This window comes from Hemicordylus capensis, chromosome 2 (genome assembly GCF_027244095.1).
Source record: "Hemicordylus capensis ecotype Gifberg chromosome 2, rHemCap1.1.pri, whole genome shotgun sequence".
NCBI lineage: Eukaryota > Metazoa > Chordata > Lepidosauria > Squamata > Cordylidae > Hemicordylus > Hemicordylus capensis.
Window position 1 is genome coordinate 321,227,221 of NC_069658.1, and position 15,611 is coordinate 321,242,831.

At 42.9% G+C, this 15,611-nt stretch overlaps 1 protein-coding gene across 2 annotated transcripts in view; it reads right to left on the minus strand.

Moving 5' to 3' along the window:
• TWF2 (twinfilin actin binding protein 2) overlaps nt 1-15,611 on the minus strand; it is a 77,847-nt gene that overhangs the window by 46,539 nt on the left and 15,697 nt on the right. Inside the window, exon 2 of one of the 2 annotated variants that reach the window (XM_053298379.1) lies at nt 8,374-8,451. The exons of the other annotated variant lie outside the window; for it this stretch is intronic. Coding sequence (XP_053154354.1) covers nt 8,374-8,451 — 78 coding nt within the window. The remainder of the gene's footprint in view (nt 1-8,373; nt 8,452-15,611) is intronic. 2 annotated transcript variants of the gene reach the window in all.

The window sequence follows — 15,611 nt, forward strand, 5'->3', positions numbered from 1 at the left end:
ATTAGGTCAGACTAAAGACCTTCCACAGATCTTTAAAATTGTATTCATGTATATATTTTACTGTCTAGTTCCTTTGACATATATGAACTTACTAGTGAGGCCTGTCATTGACCAGGCAAAGTCATTTTGCATAGACTGGAAACACCTATATCAGGCAGCAGTGATATAGGAAGATGCTGAAAGGCATCATCTCACACTGTGCAGGAGATGACAATGGTAAACCCCTCCTGTATTCTACCAAAGAAAACCACAGGGCTCTGTGGTCGCCAGGAGTGGACATCAACTCAATGGCACAACTTTACACGGCTCTCAAAGTTCAAGAAATGAAATCCAGGAGGTCCTCTAATATTGAGAGGGTAACTTTCATGGAAACCGTGATATCAGAGTGCTTGGCCTAACCCAAAAAGTGGAGGTTAGGTTCCTTAGCTAAACAATCCACTCTTGCGGCAAGAGTGGATGGAGTAGCCTGCATGGGGAGAATGGCTATTGAGACTTTTAAGCTCCCTGCGTGTCGTGTCAGCTGAGAAACATGGGGAGGTGTAAAGTTTAAATAGCTACTCCCCCAGTGCAGGGAGGTTTCAAACAGTGGCACAAGAGGTGAGAGTGGATGGAGAAGCTTGCATATCTTACACCACTACTTTAAACTTCCCTACACACCAGCTGAGAAGTGGGGAGAGGGGTTATTTAAACTGTATACTAATTTAGTTAGGGCCAGTAGAAAACCACAAATAACTGAAACTACCCGCTGCAGTAACTAAACTGGCATACAGGGACATGGCCCACAAATGGGTGAAACCGCTATTCAAAGGCCAGCTGTATATGTCATAGAATTTTTTATTAATATGTTTGCAAAAGGGAAGTAAACAACAGTTTGAAATTTGTAGGATTTCAATGTCAAGCATTCCTTTTATTGAATAATGACCATATATATATTTTTAGCTTTATTTTTTTTATTTAGTTTTATTTTTAGCTGTTTTATTGTATTTTAAAATCTTTGTTTTCAATCATTGATTAATTTTAACTGTTTTGTGGTATTTGTGAACTGCCCTGAGCTATACTGTAAGGGCGGTCTAGAAACCAAACAAATAAAATAATATAATATATAGTAAATCTAAATCTGAGAAACAACATCTGCATTTTGGAATTATGGATCTCATTATCGAGTGTCAAGGGTCTGTTAAGAACAACAGTTAAATATGATTATATTCAGAATTTCTTCTTATAAATAAATAAAACATTTAAACCTTTCCCACAGCATATTCCGGTATAAAAAGTGGTGCATCCAGCTAATTTCAGTGGCAGGATTTATATACAAAATTTGCTATCTGCAGGTCACTGGAAAGTATGACTTTATTTCGCACAAACCAACAAATTCTCCAAAATATATATAATAGATGAAGCTGCCTTATACCAATACAAGTCAGATCTAGAACAGTCCACACTACACTGACTGGCAACAGGTATGGCCAATGAGGCTGAGACAGGCAGGCATGGAACTGGCCACACAGTTCGTTCTCTCTCTCTCCTTGCACCAGCTTTCATTTGAGTAGTGCGAGCTGGTCATTTGCCTTGGCGCAAGTTAAAGCTGGGGCGAAAAGAGAGAAAACAGATAGCAGCCACAGCAAGGTGGGAAGAGAGAGAGATGCAGCTGGTTCTACATGTCTGCCTACTCCACCTATCCTGCCCTCTGCTCCCGCAGCCTCACCACTGCCAGTCAGGAGTGGCTCTTGGGAATTTCAGACTGGGGTCTTTCCCAGATATAGCTGGAGATACCAGGGACTGAACTTGGAACCTTCTGCAGGCAAAGCATCATGTGCTCTACCACTTAGCTAAGACCCCTCTCCCGAGATAAATATTTGATTCACTACCACATTAATAAGTGGTCAGTATATTAAAGGCATACCCCAACTAAAGGACATTCCTTCCCTCTGTGGATGCACGATTGACAGAAGGGCTCTACAGACAGACGTGAGGGGAAAACATCATGAAAGCCTATATGTTCCTTGATTGCTCATACTCCTACCTTTTAACACAGTACATTGTGCTGAAATCCTAACATCGGCAAAGTCACCTTAACTCGTAACATTAATATAATCCCAAATATATTAAAGAAAAAAATTGACAAGCACAACAAAATGTTAAAGTAAAGCAGAACGTTTCTAATGAATTCTTCATATGGAAATTTATGTTCTCAGCATGTCAAAGGTTTATTTTATTTATGTTGTTCTGAAAATTTAACAACCTGCTAATTAGTCCAAAGACTGCCAGAGAGGCATATAATACAGTTTTAAAAGAATCACCAAATCAATTTAAAAATGGCAAATTAGTGGAGCAGCAGAGCCTGTGCAAAAACAGAGTAAAATAGTTTTTTAAAGGTGTCATTATGATTCAGGTTACAGGTTGCTTAGGAACCTTGAGAATAAATCACACATAGACCTCCCACACACTCCGGAATCCTGACCTTTTGGAGTACCCAATCAGGTAGCAATTCAATCAGGTACCCAATCAGATAGCCCTTGTACTATTCATATGTAGAAACCCAATTCTCACTTTCACCTCAAAGAACAAAGGTTGCGCAGTGGGGCAGGCTGGCACAATCCTCTGCCTTCTCCACACACATAGCAAAAGTGGAAAGTCTGTGAGAAGAGGACTAATGGAAAAGGGATAAAGTGGATGCATTTTCAAATACAGGCCTTTTGGCTGTTCTTGGCAAGATATAGTATTAAGATTATTAGGGTATAAGTCTTCAAACTAGTTGAATGGGCAAACAATAACAAATGAGATTCATTGTAAGTGATGCACATTGGGACAAAAACTCCTAGCACCACACCTGCACCAATTGGTTTTAAACTGGCAGTGGCCACGGGAAAAGTGTATTGGAGATATTGATAGAAAGCACACCGAAAATGCTGACCCAGTTTGTGGAGGCAGTGAAAAAAAGAGGGACATTCAGTGTTGGGTATTGCTAGGAAAGTGACTGAAAAACAAGTATAAATGTCACTGTATAAGTCTACCATGTGGACACAGCTGGAATACTGTATAGTTCTACATCCAGTGACTCCAGCCCTAGCTTAGCGGTCACGGAAGTGCCCACCACCACGGATAGGGTGCTCTGCTATTTAGACAAACCCTGCTCTAAGCATGAGTGGTGAAATCAAGGGAATGACTAATGGGTTGGAGGCGGGATTTCCGACCCATTTGCATCGCTGTATATGATTATAGGGTGCTTTTGAACTTCTGAATAGGGCTTCAGTAGTGACAGTGATCGTCATTCACATCACAAGCACTCTAGTGTGACATATGTATGGTCCCATACCTTAAAATAATCAATTATAATGTTTGAAGGGAAAAGGTGGGCGGGGTAACAACTTTTCCCCCAGCTGCAAGATATTGCAGTTTGAGTCCATGGGTCTCTCTGCAACAAGCATGTTTGGCAAAAGGTGTCTGAGCAAAGAGCAACTGCACTTTTACAGTTAAAAAAGGAGCAACTTGTGTGAAGCATTGCCACCTCATTGTGTCTGAGATTCCCTGTTGTTTACAAGGGATATTTCTGAGATAACTGGAACAGTATTAGCCCTTGGGTTGGGGAAGAGAGGAGCACAGTCACAAAATCAGATTATTTATTCTTAATTAATCAGCCTGCCACAAAAATATTGGCTTCCTTAGCACCTAATGGCACAGCGGGGAAATGACTTGATTAGCAAGTCTGAGGTTGCCGGTTCAAATCCCTGGTGGTGTGTTTCCCAGACAATGGGAAACACCTATATTGGGCAGCAGTGATATAGAAGATGCTGAAAGGCATCCTCTCATACTGCACGGGAGATGGCAATGGTAAACCCCTCCTGTATTATTCTACCAAAGACAACCGCAGGGCTCTGTGGTAGCCAGGAGTTGACACCGACTTGACAGCACACTTTAGCTTTAGCAAACCTAAGCTTTTATGATCCAAGGAAAGCTTATGCATCTAATGACCACATTGTCTGCTTTGAGAATAACTGTACCAAGTTGCTAGACTTGGTATATGCAGTGGACAGGACAGTTTTGCATTAGCTGGAGTTTGGTATATTTGCAAGAGCAGGAAGAAAGGAGCTGCTAGATGAAATTTCCCTTCTTTAGTTAAATATCAACCTGAGTGCCTTAGTTGGTCAGGAATGCCTGCCAAAATATGTGGATAAGGGCAGCCAAGCTATAGCTGGAATACCAGCGCTACTATAATGACGCTCATTGAAAAATATGCATTCTGAGTCCCTTAACTCTCATCGGGTGGAAAAAGTCAGCACTAAGGACTGCAGCACCAAGGACAAAGGCACTTGTGATACATTTCTAGGGCATTCACTGAATTTAAAAATAAATAAATCACAGACTCATTTCTTTTTTAAAAAAATCTGTACTAAAAGGAATATTATTAAACTATTCTTTCACAAATTGAGACTCATAAGAAACTGATATATGCTATACAACTTTAGAAAGCATTCATGAGAATTTTAAAGCAATCACTGAATTGCCTTTTAGGAAGATACCGCAAAAAATCGTATCTTATTTCTAAGCCAAAGCATAGAAGGGACTTGAAGCCTTATTTTCACCTATAGTCCATAAGAGTTGGGGGTGGGGGAGTGTAATTTTCATCCCCCTTCCCCAGTCTGACAGCCATTTAGTACCCCAATGCACTCAAATCTTTCTATTGGAGTACCTTCTCTTGTTACTGGTACATCTGCTTTTGTGCTCTACTATACTGCCAAAGTGATTTTAATTCTCTTCTACACTCTCTGTGAGGCAATGGAAAATTACCTTGAAAAGTTTGTGCTGCATTTTAGGGGTCACCTGTAATCCTCCTAATGCACATCAGATCACTCAGAGATTGCTTCAGCCAATCGCTTCCTAGAGCCACAAGTTCCTATCATTAGAAGCAGCTGTACTAAAGAAGCACCAGCAGCAAGGACAGGAGAAGCTTGTGAAGTCTTATGGCACTTAGGCAATGAATCAGGAAGCATGTCAAATTGGGCAACAGAGGCCCAAGGAATGGAAAAGGAGGGGAAAATGTCAGAAAATATCTGGCACAACTTTGTAAAACAACACAAAGTTATGTCTTCACACATAGACTACAGAAAATGCTTTCGTTTGTTGGGAGAGATTATTTTGTATTAAAAGGCTCCTCCTCTCATGAACAACAGAGAGACTAGGTTGAGGAAAGAACAACACAGGAGATATTGTTCACATAAAAACATGTAGAGCACCTTATTCCTCTACAAGGAATACTGAGGAACAGATACCTTCCTCCTTTTACTATTGATACATGTGCAGCCAGCCCCACAAGGTAATTCTAAGTTAGCAGTTAGATGCCTTAAAGTGACTAAAGAAACAGGTCTAGCCAGGGGCGTATCTAGGGTGGGGCAGGCAGGGCACGTGCCCCGGGCGCCACTTGAAGGGGGGCGCCATTTCTTAAAATTATTTTTTTTTAAGAAAAAAGGCTGCCGAAAACAAAATGGCCACCGCGCATGCACAAATGGCCTCTGTGAGGCCCTAGGCCATAACAGGCCTTACAGAGGCCATTTGAGCATTCGTGGTGGCCATTTTGTTTTCAGCTGCAATTTTTTGAAAAAAAATTATTTTAAAAAATGGCCACTGCACATGCTTAAATGGTCCCTGTGAGGCCCTAGAGGCCATCGGGGGGAAGGGGAAACCTTTGCAGACCCCCCCCCAGCCTTTAGCAAGCCCCCCAAAGGGGCTACAGGTAATTTTTTTAAAAAAAATTATATAATATAAGTCACTGTGCACATATTCAGATATGTGACTTATGTGACCTTCAGACTTGTATTTTTCCGCTGCTATTATGGTAAAGTTATCTGAAAGATGGGTGTTAGATGTTTGGACAGGGGGCACAATTTCAGTGCTTGCCCTAGGCGCTATTTTCCCTAGATACGCCTCTGGGTCTAGCTGTGGTACTTCTAATTGCATCTTTCTTGTTCAACAACAGTCACAGTTAGTACTGGGATCATAAATAACTGGAGGTCAAAAACCCTTCAGCAAAAATATATTTCCTGTAATTTTTCTCTTTTCTTTACTTCTAAGAGTGTAAAATCTCAGTCCATGGCTTCCCCCCCCCCATCCCTCTCCTCTCTACTCCTCTATGGTATCCTTTAGTGTTATCTCTTCACCAAATATAGTAGATTAGATGGACTCAAGAGTTAAATTCCTTTTATGTAGTTCCTCCATAAGCCCTCAAGCATTACAGCAACAGGTCATACAGATAAAAATACTCCATTCAGTAATAACTACGAACGTTTCCTATGCTGCATTCACAGAAATGTATTCATTGGTTCTAAATAGTCTAACACTGAATCAGCTATACCGAAATGAAAGAGTAGGCATGTTTCATAATCTGGATTCATCCTAGCCAGATTCTTACGAGGTGTAATCTTTCTAAAGATCATGAGAATGAAGCACAGTGGGTTAAGAACCATCTAGTTTTTCCACACAAAGAAATCAACCCAAAGTGCCACTTGACCTCCTTGGAAAATTCTATCCTCAGAACCACTATCACATACCTGCCAACATGGCCCTATTTACCCATTAGAGACATATTGACAAGTATGCTATAAGACCTTGTATAATCTTCACAAGGCCAATGACTCAAATTGAAGCAGAACAGAAGCCCTAACTTTGGATTACGTATAAGAGCACCATATTTCCTAAACTATTATACAACTTTAAGAAGGCTGGCAGATACATGAAGTCAACAGGCTAGATAATAATAATGATTTTTACATCAAACTACATTGATGCATGAGGGCTACACAATAAATATTAATAATCAAGAAATTCAGATATTTGATATTTGGATAATGAGCACTTCAGTGTGTTCAGAACTAAGCCTCCTGCCTAGAAAAAACAGAGTCTAATCTATATTCATGAATTAATCTCAACATCTGGACCCAGACTGGCTCCACCACTACTACAGAAATAGGTAAATTGGGAAGAGGGATGAAACTATAAGAACTGAGAATGGAATGTTACTCTCTCTCTCTCTCTCTCTCTCTCTCTCTCAGGATGTAACTGAGCTCTAGTAAACAGGAAGGTAAGCACACAGTACACGAATCAAAAGCATAAGCCTAGTTTTCACTGAGGAGGTAAACCTGCATCTGGGCACAACTAGTTCAAACTACAGGTGGAGGCTCACTTGACTGAATTTTCCTCCATGCAAAAATGAATCCTTCTACACATTATTAAAATTAAAGGGCTGTTGGCCTTCTCCCTGATAGGTTTACGTTTGGAAAGGCATGAGGCTGCTAGAAAACCAGTATGCATCTCACAACAAGCTTCTTCTGGAGAAAACAATCTGAATCACTTTCTGGGCTGAGCTTCCAGATACAGCTCAAGAGATGAGAAGGCTTTTTTTCCAAAGAGGCTTTTTCTAAATGGGTTTCAGGCATCAGATGGGGATGAGACTCTACATGACAACACAGTCATATACTTGCTGTTTGACAGAAGTACTATATCTACACAAACCAAAACCACATCAAGCCATGACTAGAGCTTTGGGAACAGAACTGCTCCCTAATCTCTTCAACAATATCGCAACTGGTGCCATTTCAGTGTTTATAATTTAGGATATATACAGGAGGACACTTTGGTTTACTGTATAAAGGTAAAGTGTGCCATTGAGTCGGTTTCGACTCCTGGCGACCACAGAGCCCTATGGTTGTCTTTGGTAGAATACAGGAGGGGTTTACCATTGCTTCCTACCACACAGTGTGAGATGATGCCTTTCATCATCTTCCTATATCACTGCTGCCTGATATAGGTGTTTCCCATCGTCTGGGAAACATACCAGCGGGGATTTGAATCAGCAACCTCTGGCTTGATAATCAAGTCATTTCCCCGTTGCGCCATTAGGTGGCTTGGTTTAGTGTATAAGAGACATATTTTCAAAACAGCTAGAAAATTGCCCCGAGGAGCAGAATGGTCTTCAGTGCAGCCACCTCATCCGACTACAATGATCATCCCTGGCCCAGATGGTGAGTCCCCTACTCTGACTAATGAACAGAGATTGCCATCTATTGCAAGGACACTCATGGGAACAGCTGATCAAAACATGAAGAAGATCACAATGTCTCCCACAGAGATTCTACTGTGGCAAAAAACCAAATAAGGACGACGTCTCTGCTCCTTTTCCAAGTTACAGCTGTGTTGATTCCACACTTGGCACCCAGCAGCTATTCTGAGCAGCTGCATTCCGGCAACCACTACCAGGATTCTCCTCTGGTAGTTTCACAGGACAGGAAGCTCCTCGCCCAAGTCCACTGGTCTGGCTAGCGCTTAAGTGCAGAGGGACCAAGCAAGCTGGCACAGAGGCAACAAATGAGCAGAACTTACCATCTTCAATGACGATTTTGATGAGGCGGATCGAACCGTTCCGGGCCTTGGCAAAAAAATCCTTTAGTTCTGTGGTGGCTAAAAGAACCAGAAACATGATGGTCAGATTTGAGAGACAAACCAGATGTTACTCCACTCTTCAGTACAAGAGAAGGAAATAGGAGAAAGAAAAAAAGAAATAAACACAAAATTGAAAATTAGTACAATTTTTTAAAAATAAAAAAAAGCAGATTTCACTTGTTCTGAGCCACACTGTGTGGTAAACTACTGACTCTCACCGAAGTTTCAGAGTTAAATAGTGGCTGGAGGCACATGTGATCTAGGGAACTTGATACTTGGCTTGGGTGAACATAATATCCCAAATTTAGCAGATAGTTTGGCTTGTGAAGGCCGAGCAGGCTCAGGTGACAGTTTATTAAATATACAGTGTATCCGAATGTATATACAGGGCGCGGGAGAAGGACTGCTTCGATTGGGGGAGAGATGATGATAGACAGAAGCAACTCTGTTTATGCTCTTGTTGTGACTGTTTTTGCTTTAGATGCCACATCCAGAAACATGTGACATCCACTAGTAGGCTGCCGAGCAAAGAGACAGCCAGACATTTATAAGACTCGGAACTGGAGCTGCTCTGACATTTGCCCTCTGCCTGTCCTACTCTGACCCTTCAAGGATAATCAGCTCTGAGCCGGAGAGAACAACAGCCGTCTGAGCCCAAATGAAATAGGTGCCTTATTAACAACAGAGAATGCTGCCTTATATGGGACAGTAAAGATCTGTATTACTCTGGCTGAAGAGGATGTCACCCCAAAAATGCTTTTCTCTCTTTCACCAAACATGGGCACATGAAACTCTAGGTAAGCTAGCTAGCAGGAAGGATGTGTTTACAGACACCATTCATTTCATTGTGTAATTAGAGCTGTTGACAGCAATAGGTAAGCTGGGTAGTAGGAAATACAGGCTCATATACACCACTAAATTCACTTGCAATTAGAATGACTGCATCAATAAGCCAGTCCAAGATAAAATCAGGTTCCTGAACTTATAGCAGCTTTGGAGCAGAGGAGAATATTGATACTGGCCTAAGTGTAGACATAACGCTGGCTCTCTTCCAAGAGCCAATGGTTTGCAAATCAGGAGTCAGCCTCAAGAATATGGGCTCCCTCCACTCCTCTACAGAATAAATTCCCCACCACTCCCATGTCAACCTTAACCAGGGTTTAAGGTTACATCTGCACCAACTTTAACTATGGTTAAGCCTAACCAGGGTTCCCATTTTAACCAAGATTGGAAGCAGGTGTGCAAATCCTGGTTAAAAGTTAGTGGTTAAGCATGTCTGGCAGTACAGATGTAATGCTAAATGGTGGTTCAGGTCAGAAGGGGAAAAATTCGTACCAGAGAGGGCATATGCGCTCGAGGCTAACTCAATTTGCAAATCATGGTGCACATCTGTGTCAGACACTGTATTTATTACCATGCTCAGTGAATTATGCTTCAAAGTTCAGCAAGTGAAATGGAACTCTGTTGATCCTACCCAATGTTGCAGTAGCAAGAGACAACTATGGAGCCTGGCAACTACTTGTGGGACTGCTGTAGAGACAGTGGTGCTGACCTTGCTGCCTTCCACAATTATAGCATATCTGACTGTGGTTGGCAATGATATCTGGATGAGGCAATCAAAACTAAATCCAAACAAGGTCACTGAAGGGCCCTGTGACCAGGCAGTCTTGGGGCCACCTGTTATGGATAGAGCTTGTCTACTCCTGATTACTCAAATTCACAGCCTGCTCTAGCGGAATCTTCCAATTATGGCAGCAACTAGACTGAACATTCTGCTCAGACATTTTTTAAAAGCTGTATGTGAGTACAGCCATCCAAAACCACTCTGGAAGTCTCACCTAGCACATTACTCACTCACCTACCTGCCTATGCTCTTCGCATTTATGGCAGTGTTTGTCTGAAGAGGCAAATGCCGTAATTGTGATGGTGGAGGTTTCCATGATTGGCAGGCTGAGGCACCTTCAGACAGTTGTACTTGGATGCAGTACAGTATTTTTTGAAAATACTGTAAAGTCTGAAAGGGGCTCAGGAAAGCACCCCCACCCCGCCTCCCACAACTTCATCTGCCAAGAAGGCTGCAATCCCTTCTAACTCGAAGATCTAGCAGCTATTATTTTAAAATCAGAGAGAAAACCCACAAAGCACTATTTGTGGGACTGATTATATCTGGGGCTACAATTGGTGCAGATGCTTCTGGAGTGCCTCTTGATGAGGATCACTCAGGCAGGAGCCAATTGCACTACTGCTCTTGGGATCGAAAGCTGACACTCTGTTCCCTCCTAGTCATTAATTCAAATCTGATTTGATTAGTACAATGTACTGTGAGGCTTTAAATGGCTCATATCCTAAATTGCTAAACTGTGGTCTCGGTTGTGCACTCTTGCTATTCATATTGGGAATACAATGGATCCCGAAGCTACTTTCTTAGAGCCTTTTACTTGCTGTTTGTAGTGGACGAGTCTCAGAACAGAAATCCACTAGACACTTTCATTAATGTTAGATTTTACATTAGCGGTTAGACTGGTTTAGGGATAGGCCTGTATAAGCCTTGCATGTGAACATGCTTTAAAAAGGTTGCTCTCAACTTCTGGGACTCCCTCCTTACAACTACAGGTATTATTCATATGCAGATACAGACACACACACACACTTGCTTACTTCCTCTACCACACAAAGTCTCTCACATTCTCTTTCACACAGTCACATGTACATACAGAGCCACTCCCTCAAACACACACTCCATCTTGGGCATGTGCTTCTCTTGTGGCTGGAGGACCGAAGCCTATACGACTGGCCCTCCCGCCTCTGATCTTAGCTGAAGTGGTTTCCCCTCTTTCTTTTTAGATGCTTTGCTCTCTGAGGAATATTAAGGTCAAGTTTACTGGAAGTAGAGGTGGTTACGCTGCACTTCTTAGAGCCCTACTTTCAACCTACACTTTCCTGTGACAAAATTGTCTTGCAGCTGAACAAAGCAAGTGTAGGCTTACTCCCAGAATAACACACTCACTGGTCCTTGCTACTGGTGAGGCCTCAGGCTTCTCCTCTCTTCATTTTGGGGTGAGGTGACATCAGAATACATGCAGGCCACAACTGTTACACAGCTGTGTTTGCAGCGATGTGCAGAATCAGCTATTGTATACACACACATTATAGCCTTGAACTTATTTTGGAGGAGAGTTTTGAGCGTTGTGTTGCCTCATCCAAGTCAAAACATTTTCCTGCAAAGGCTTTCAAGCTATAGTAAAGTAAAGTGCCACTGAGTCGGTGTCAACTTCTGGCGACTACAGAGCAAGCTATACCTCATACATTTATCTCCCACTGCTTTAAGTGCTCTGTTACTCATCCATACAATCAGATCATAGACTGCATCTCTTCATAGGACAATTGTCTCTGCATCTCTTCAGAGGTCATAGGGTAGTTGTCTTCCACTACCCACTCTAGGAAACAATTTAAAATATTTGCCCTACAGCAAAACACTAGAAGTAGTACCTCAAGCCATCATCTTAGGAGCAAAGTTATTAACTTCTCACAAGTACATATTATAAATGTGTACAGTCAGGCACCACTTTCTAAGGAAGACACTGTCTAGCCTGCAAAATATCAAATGCTGGTTTAACAGGGATTAATTGTTTGGTTCTTACTAGATCTGAGCTTCCCAGTGTTGTGCTGCCAGTGCTCATTACAAGCCTCCTTTGTAATCTGGGGAGTTTAATCAGACTTGGTAACAGAGAACCTTTGCAGGAAAGGCTTAACACACAATGCCATCTGTAAAAGGTGGAGAGTGAATGCTCCGCCGATATCCAGTTAAGTTGATTTACAAAGGGAAGCCATCACAATTCCAATTATTAGTAAAGAGCAGCTCTGAAAGCCGTCACTCAGCAGTGCTCAGGTTCATCAATCCCAACCACCACCCAGAGACCATATCCGTTCCACTTTGTTCCCTGTTTATATCACAGGACAGCAACCCCCCAGTCTAGAGTATAGATATGCCACAAAGAACATTATTTCATGCCAAGACTTATGTTCAGATTTCTTCTATATAGGCAGGAATGTGGAGGGGTGGGGGGGCATCCAAATTAGTGTCTCTCAATAAATGAGACGCTTGCAAGCACTTATTCACTTGGTTTCCAAGACTCAGGTTTTGCAAACAGTTTGCAGTTTTTGTAGGGGCTGGATCAGAAGAGGGAGAGGCAGCTATAGGTAAGAATGAGAATAAAAGAGGAATAAGGGCCAAGAAACAGGGAACAAACAGGAAGGGACAAGCAGTCCTGACTGCATGCTATTGAAACACCTAGCTCACACAAAGGGGTCATTCACATGACCAGGTGGAGCGGGGTGTGTGTGGTCCAACTCACCTTCTCCCCCAGACGAGCACGGATGTTTCTAGGAGTGTGGAACATGCTTCCAGATGATCTGCATTCCGTGGTGCAGAACAGAGCTCCAGAGATCAGGAAAACATGTCCTGGCCTCTGGATATCCCACAATGCACTCCATGACTTGCACAGTGCATTGGGGGATTCCCCCAGGAAACAGGCACTCTAGGTGCCCATCTCTGTGTCCGCTGGGGCTGAATGCAGCCCCAGCAAACACACAATCCTGGAGTCCAGGTTAAAGGCTCGTTCAACCCTTTAACCGGTTAAGAGCGGCATTACAAAGCTGAGCTCGGTGATGCTGCCCCACAGGAATCAGGCCCGATCCTGGTGGTTCTTATGTGCAGCCCAACCCAGGCTGAGCTTCCCTAGTCTGGGTTAGAGTGTGCATGAGAACAGCCTTAAAGTCTTACTTGTTCCTCAGGAACTGGGCTTCTGAACCTTCCTCTGGCTTTGCCTACAGAACTGCAGGCCATTCCACACAATGAGATTACAAACCGCTTGATTTAGGTTTTTAATGCAAATCAAGATTCTCAAGAAGTCAAATTTTGCATATGGTGGCAGATTCTTGCAGCCGTACCTTTCTGCACAGTTTGTAGGTGAAATACGGGCGAGGCAAATAATATCAGGAGACAAACCTCTCCGGACCCACTCATAAGGGGTAGTGCCCCGGCCTCCTAGCAGGAAGGAAGTTCAGCAGTGGGGCAGGGGCAGGCTGAGGAAGAAGACTTCCTAACACTCACCACATCCTTGCCTGACCTTCTTCCAGACTTGCTCCTTCTAAACAGATTCACTGCTAGCAACTGTAATCACACCATCATTTCACACATCTGAAAGAACTGGGAGAAGAAGGGCCCTAGTTTTCCCCTCAGTGTCCCCTTCTCTATCAACCCATGTCCCAGCAGCAGCATGCCACTTCTGGATCAATAATACATGAACCTTGAAATGGATGCCTTCCTGAATATGTCAAGTCACTCTGTCCTCCTGACAGGTAACTTGAGCCTGTGGCTATCAATCTTTCATTCTCTGAACGTAATCTTCACTTTAAAGAGTCTTCAAGTAGCTGTTTTCATATCTCATTCACTGGGTCTGAGGTGGTAGGTACTACATTTGGTATTACTGTTACAACAAATCCTGAAAAGTCACGGTCTTGTGGGGATCCCAAGTAATGCAATCTTGACTTCTTGGCTTCCAAAGACAGCTTTCTCTCATCCCAGACCCAGTCTGAGAAATGCATTCTAGATCTGACCATGTTTAAACATGGCTGACTCCTGCCTCTCCCCGAGACAGGAGTAAATGTGCATATGTACAAGTGCATGTTTCTGTGTGAATGACTGTACATGTGTTCACTTTAGAAATAAACCTGGATACAGACACCTTTAAATGGAGGATACAGATAGGAAGTGTACTACTGTGTGTGTGCTGAATATAAGAGCCAGTTTAGACAATACTTCATCCACTGGTCCAACCATGTACAATAAGGATATGAGCATGCATGAACTTCCTTCTTCCTAGTGTGCCAAGGTGCTGTTTGTTAATTGCATGGGGAGGGGTTCACCTAAATTCCCCTCAAATAGTTTGTCCTTGTCTACAGACTGGGCTACATGTTATAAACACAATTTACATGGCAGTAAATTCCATGCAGTAGCCACAGCACTAGAACCAAGAGCCATCCCATGAAACTGATTGCCAGGAAATTTAGGACCAACAAGAGGAAGTACCTTTTCACCGAGCACATAAGTAATCTATGCAATTCTCTGCCACGGGATGTGGTTGTGGCCATCAGTTTGGATGGCTTTAAGTGGCGCTTAGATAAATTAATGGAAGACAGGTCTATCAATGGCTACTAGTATACCAGGCAACCTCCAGGCTCAGAGGCAGGATGCCTCCAAATATCAGTTGCAAGGAAGGAACAGAAAGTAGCGGGGCAAGACAAGTGTCATATATAGAGTAAATTTAGGAACATAGGAAGCTGCCATATACTGAGACAGGCCATTGGTCCATCTAGCTCAGTATTGTCTACTGGCAGCGGCTTCTCCAAGGTTGCAGGCAGGAATCTCTCTCAGCCCTATCTTGGAGATGCCAGGGAAGGAGCTTGGAACCTAGATGCTCTTCTCAGAGTGGCTCCATCCCCTGAGGTGAATATCTTATAGTGCTCACACTCCAAGACTCCCATTCAAATGTAACCAGGGTGGACTCTGCTTAGCTAAGGGGATGTCATGCTTGCTACCACAAGACCGCTCTCCTTCCACGAAATCAGCTGGCTTATACTGAGTCAGACCATTGGTCCATCTAGCTCAGTATTGTCTACACAGACTGGCAGCGGCTTCTCCAAGATTGCAGGCAGGAATCTCTCTCATCTCGGAGATGCCAGGAAGGGAACTTGGAACCTTCTGCATGCAGGTGCTCTTCCCAGGGCAATATCTTACAGTGCTTACATGGGACGGTTCAATCTGTAGAACCAATATCCTGCCTGCAGGAAGGACACATATTGTTTTTGTTACACCTCAAAGAGCAGTTTTTCAAAAACCCTGAATTCAGTAGCCTTCAGCCCCTTCTAATTTAGGCATCGCACTGTGCTTCCAAATACCTGCTATGATGCTTTGAGGTGTCAATGAGCCAGTGCAAAGGTCAGGATTTCAAAACACATGTTGCCACTCTCTCCAGGGGACTTAAAAAGTTGTTCTAACCAACTGTCACATGTGATTTAGGTGTATTTCATTGACCTCATAAATAAGTCCCTGGCATGCTAATCAAGGCAATCAGGATTCAGAACAGCTCTTGTTGCTTCCTGGTGCAACTAACTCC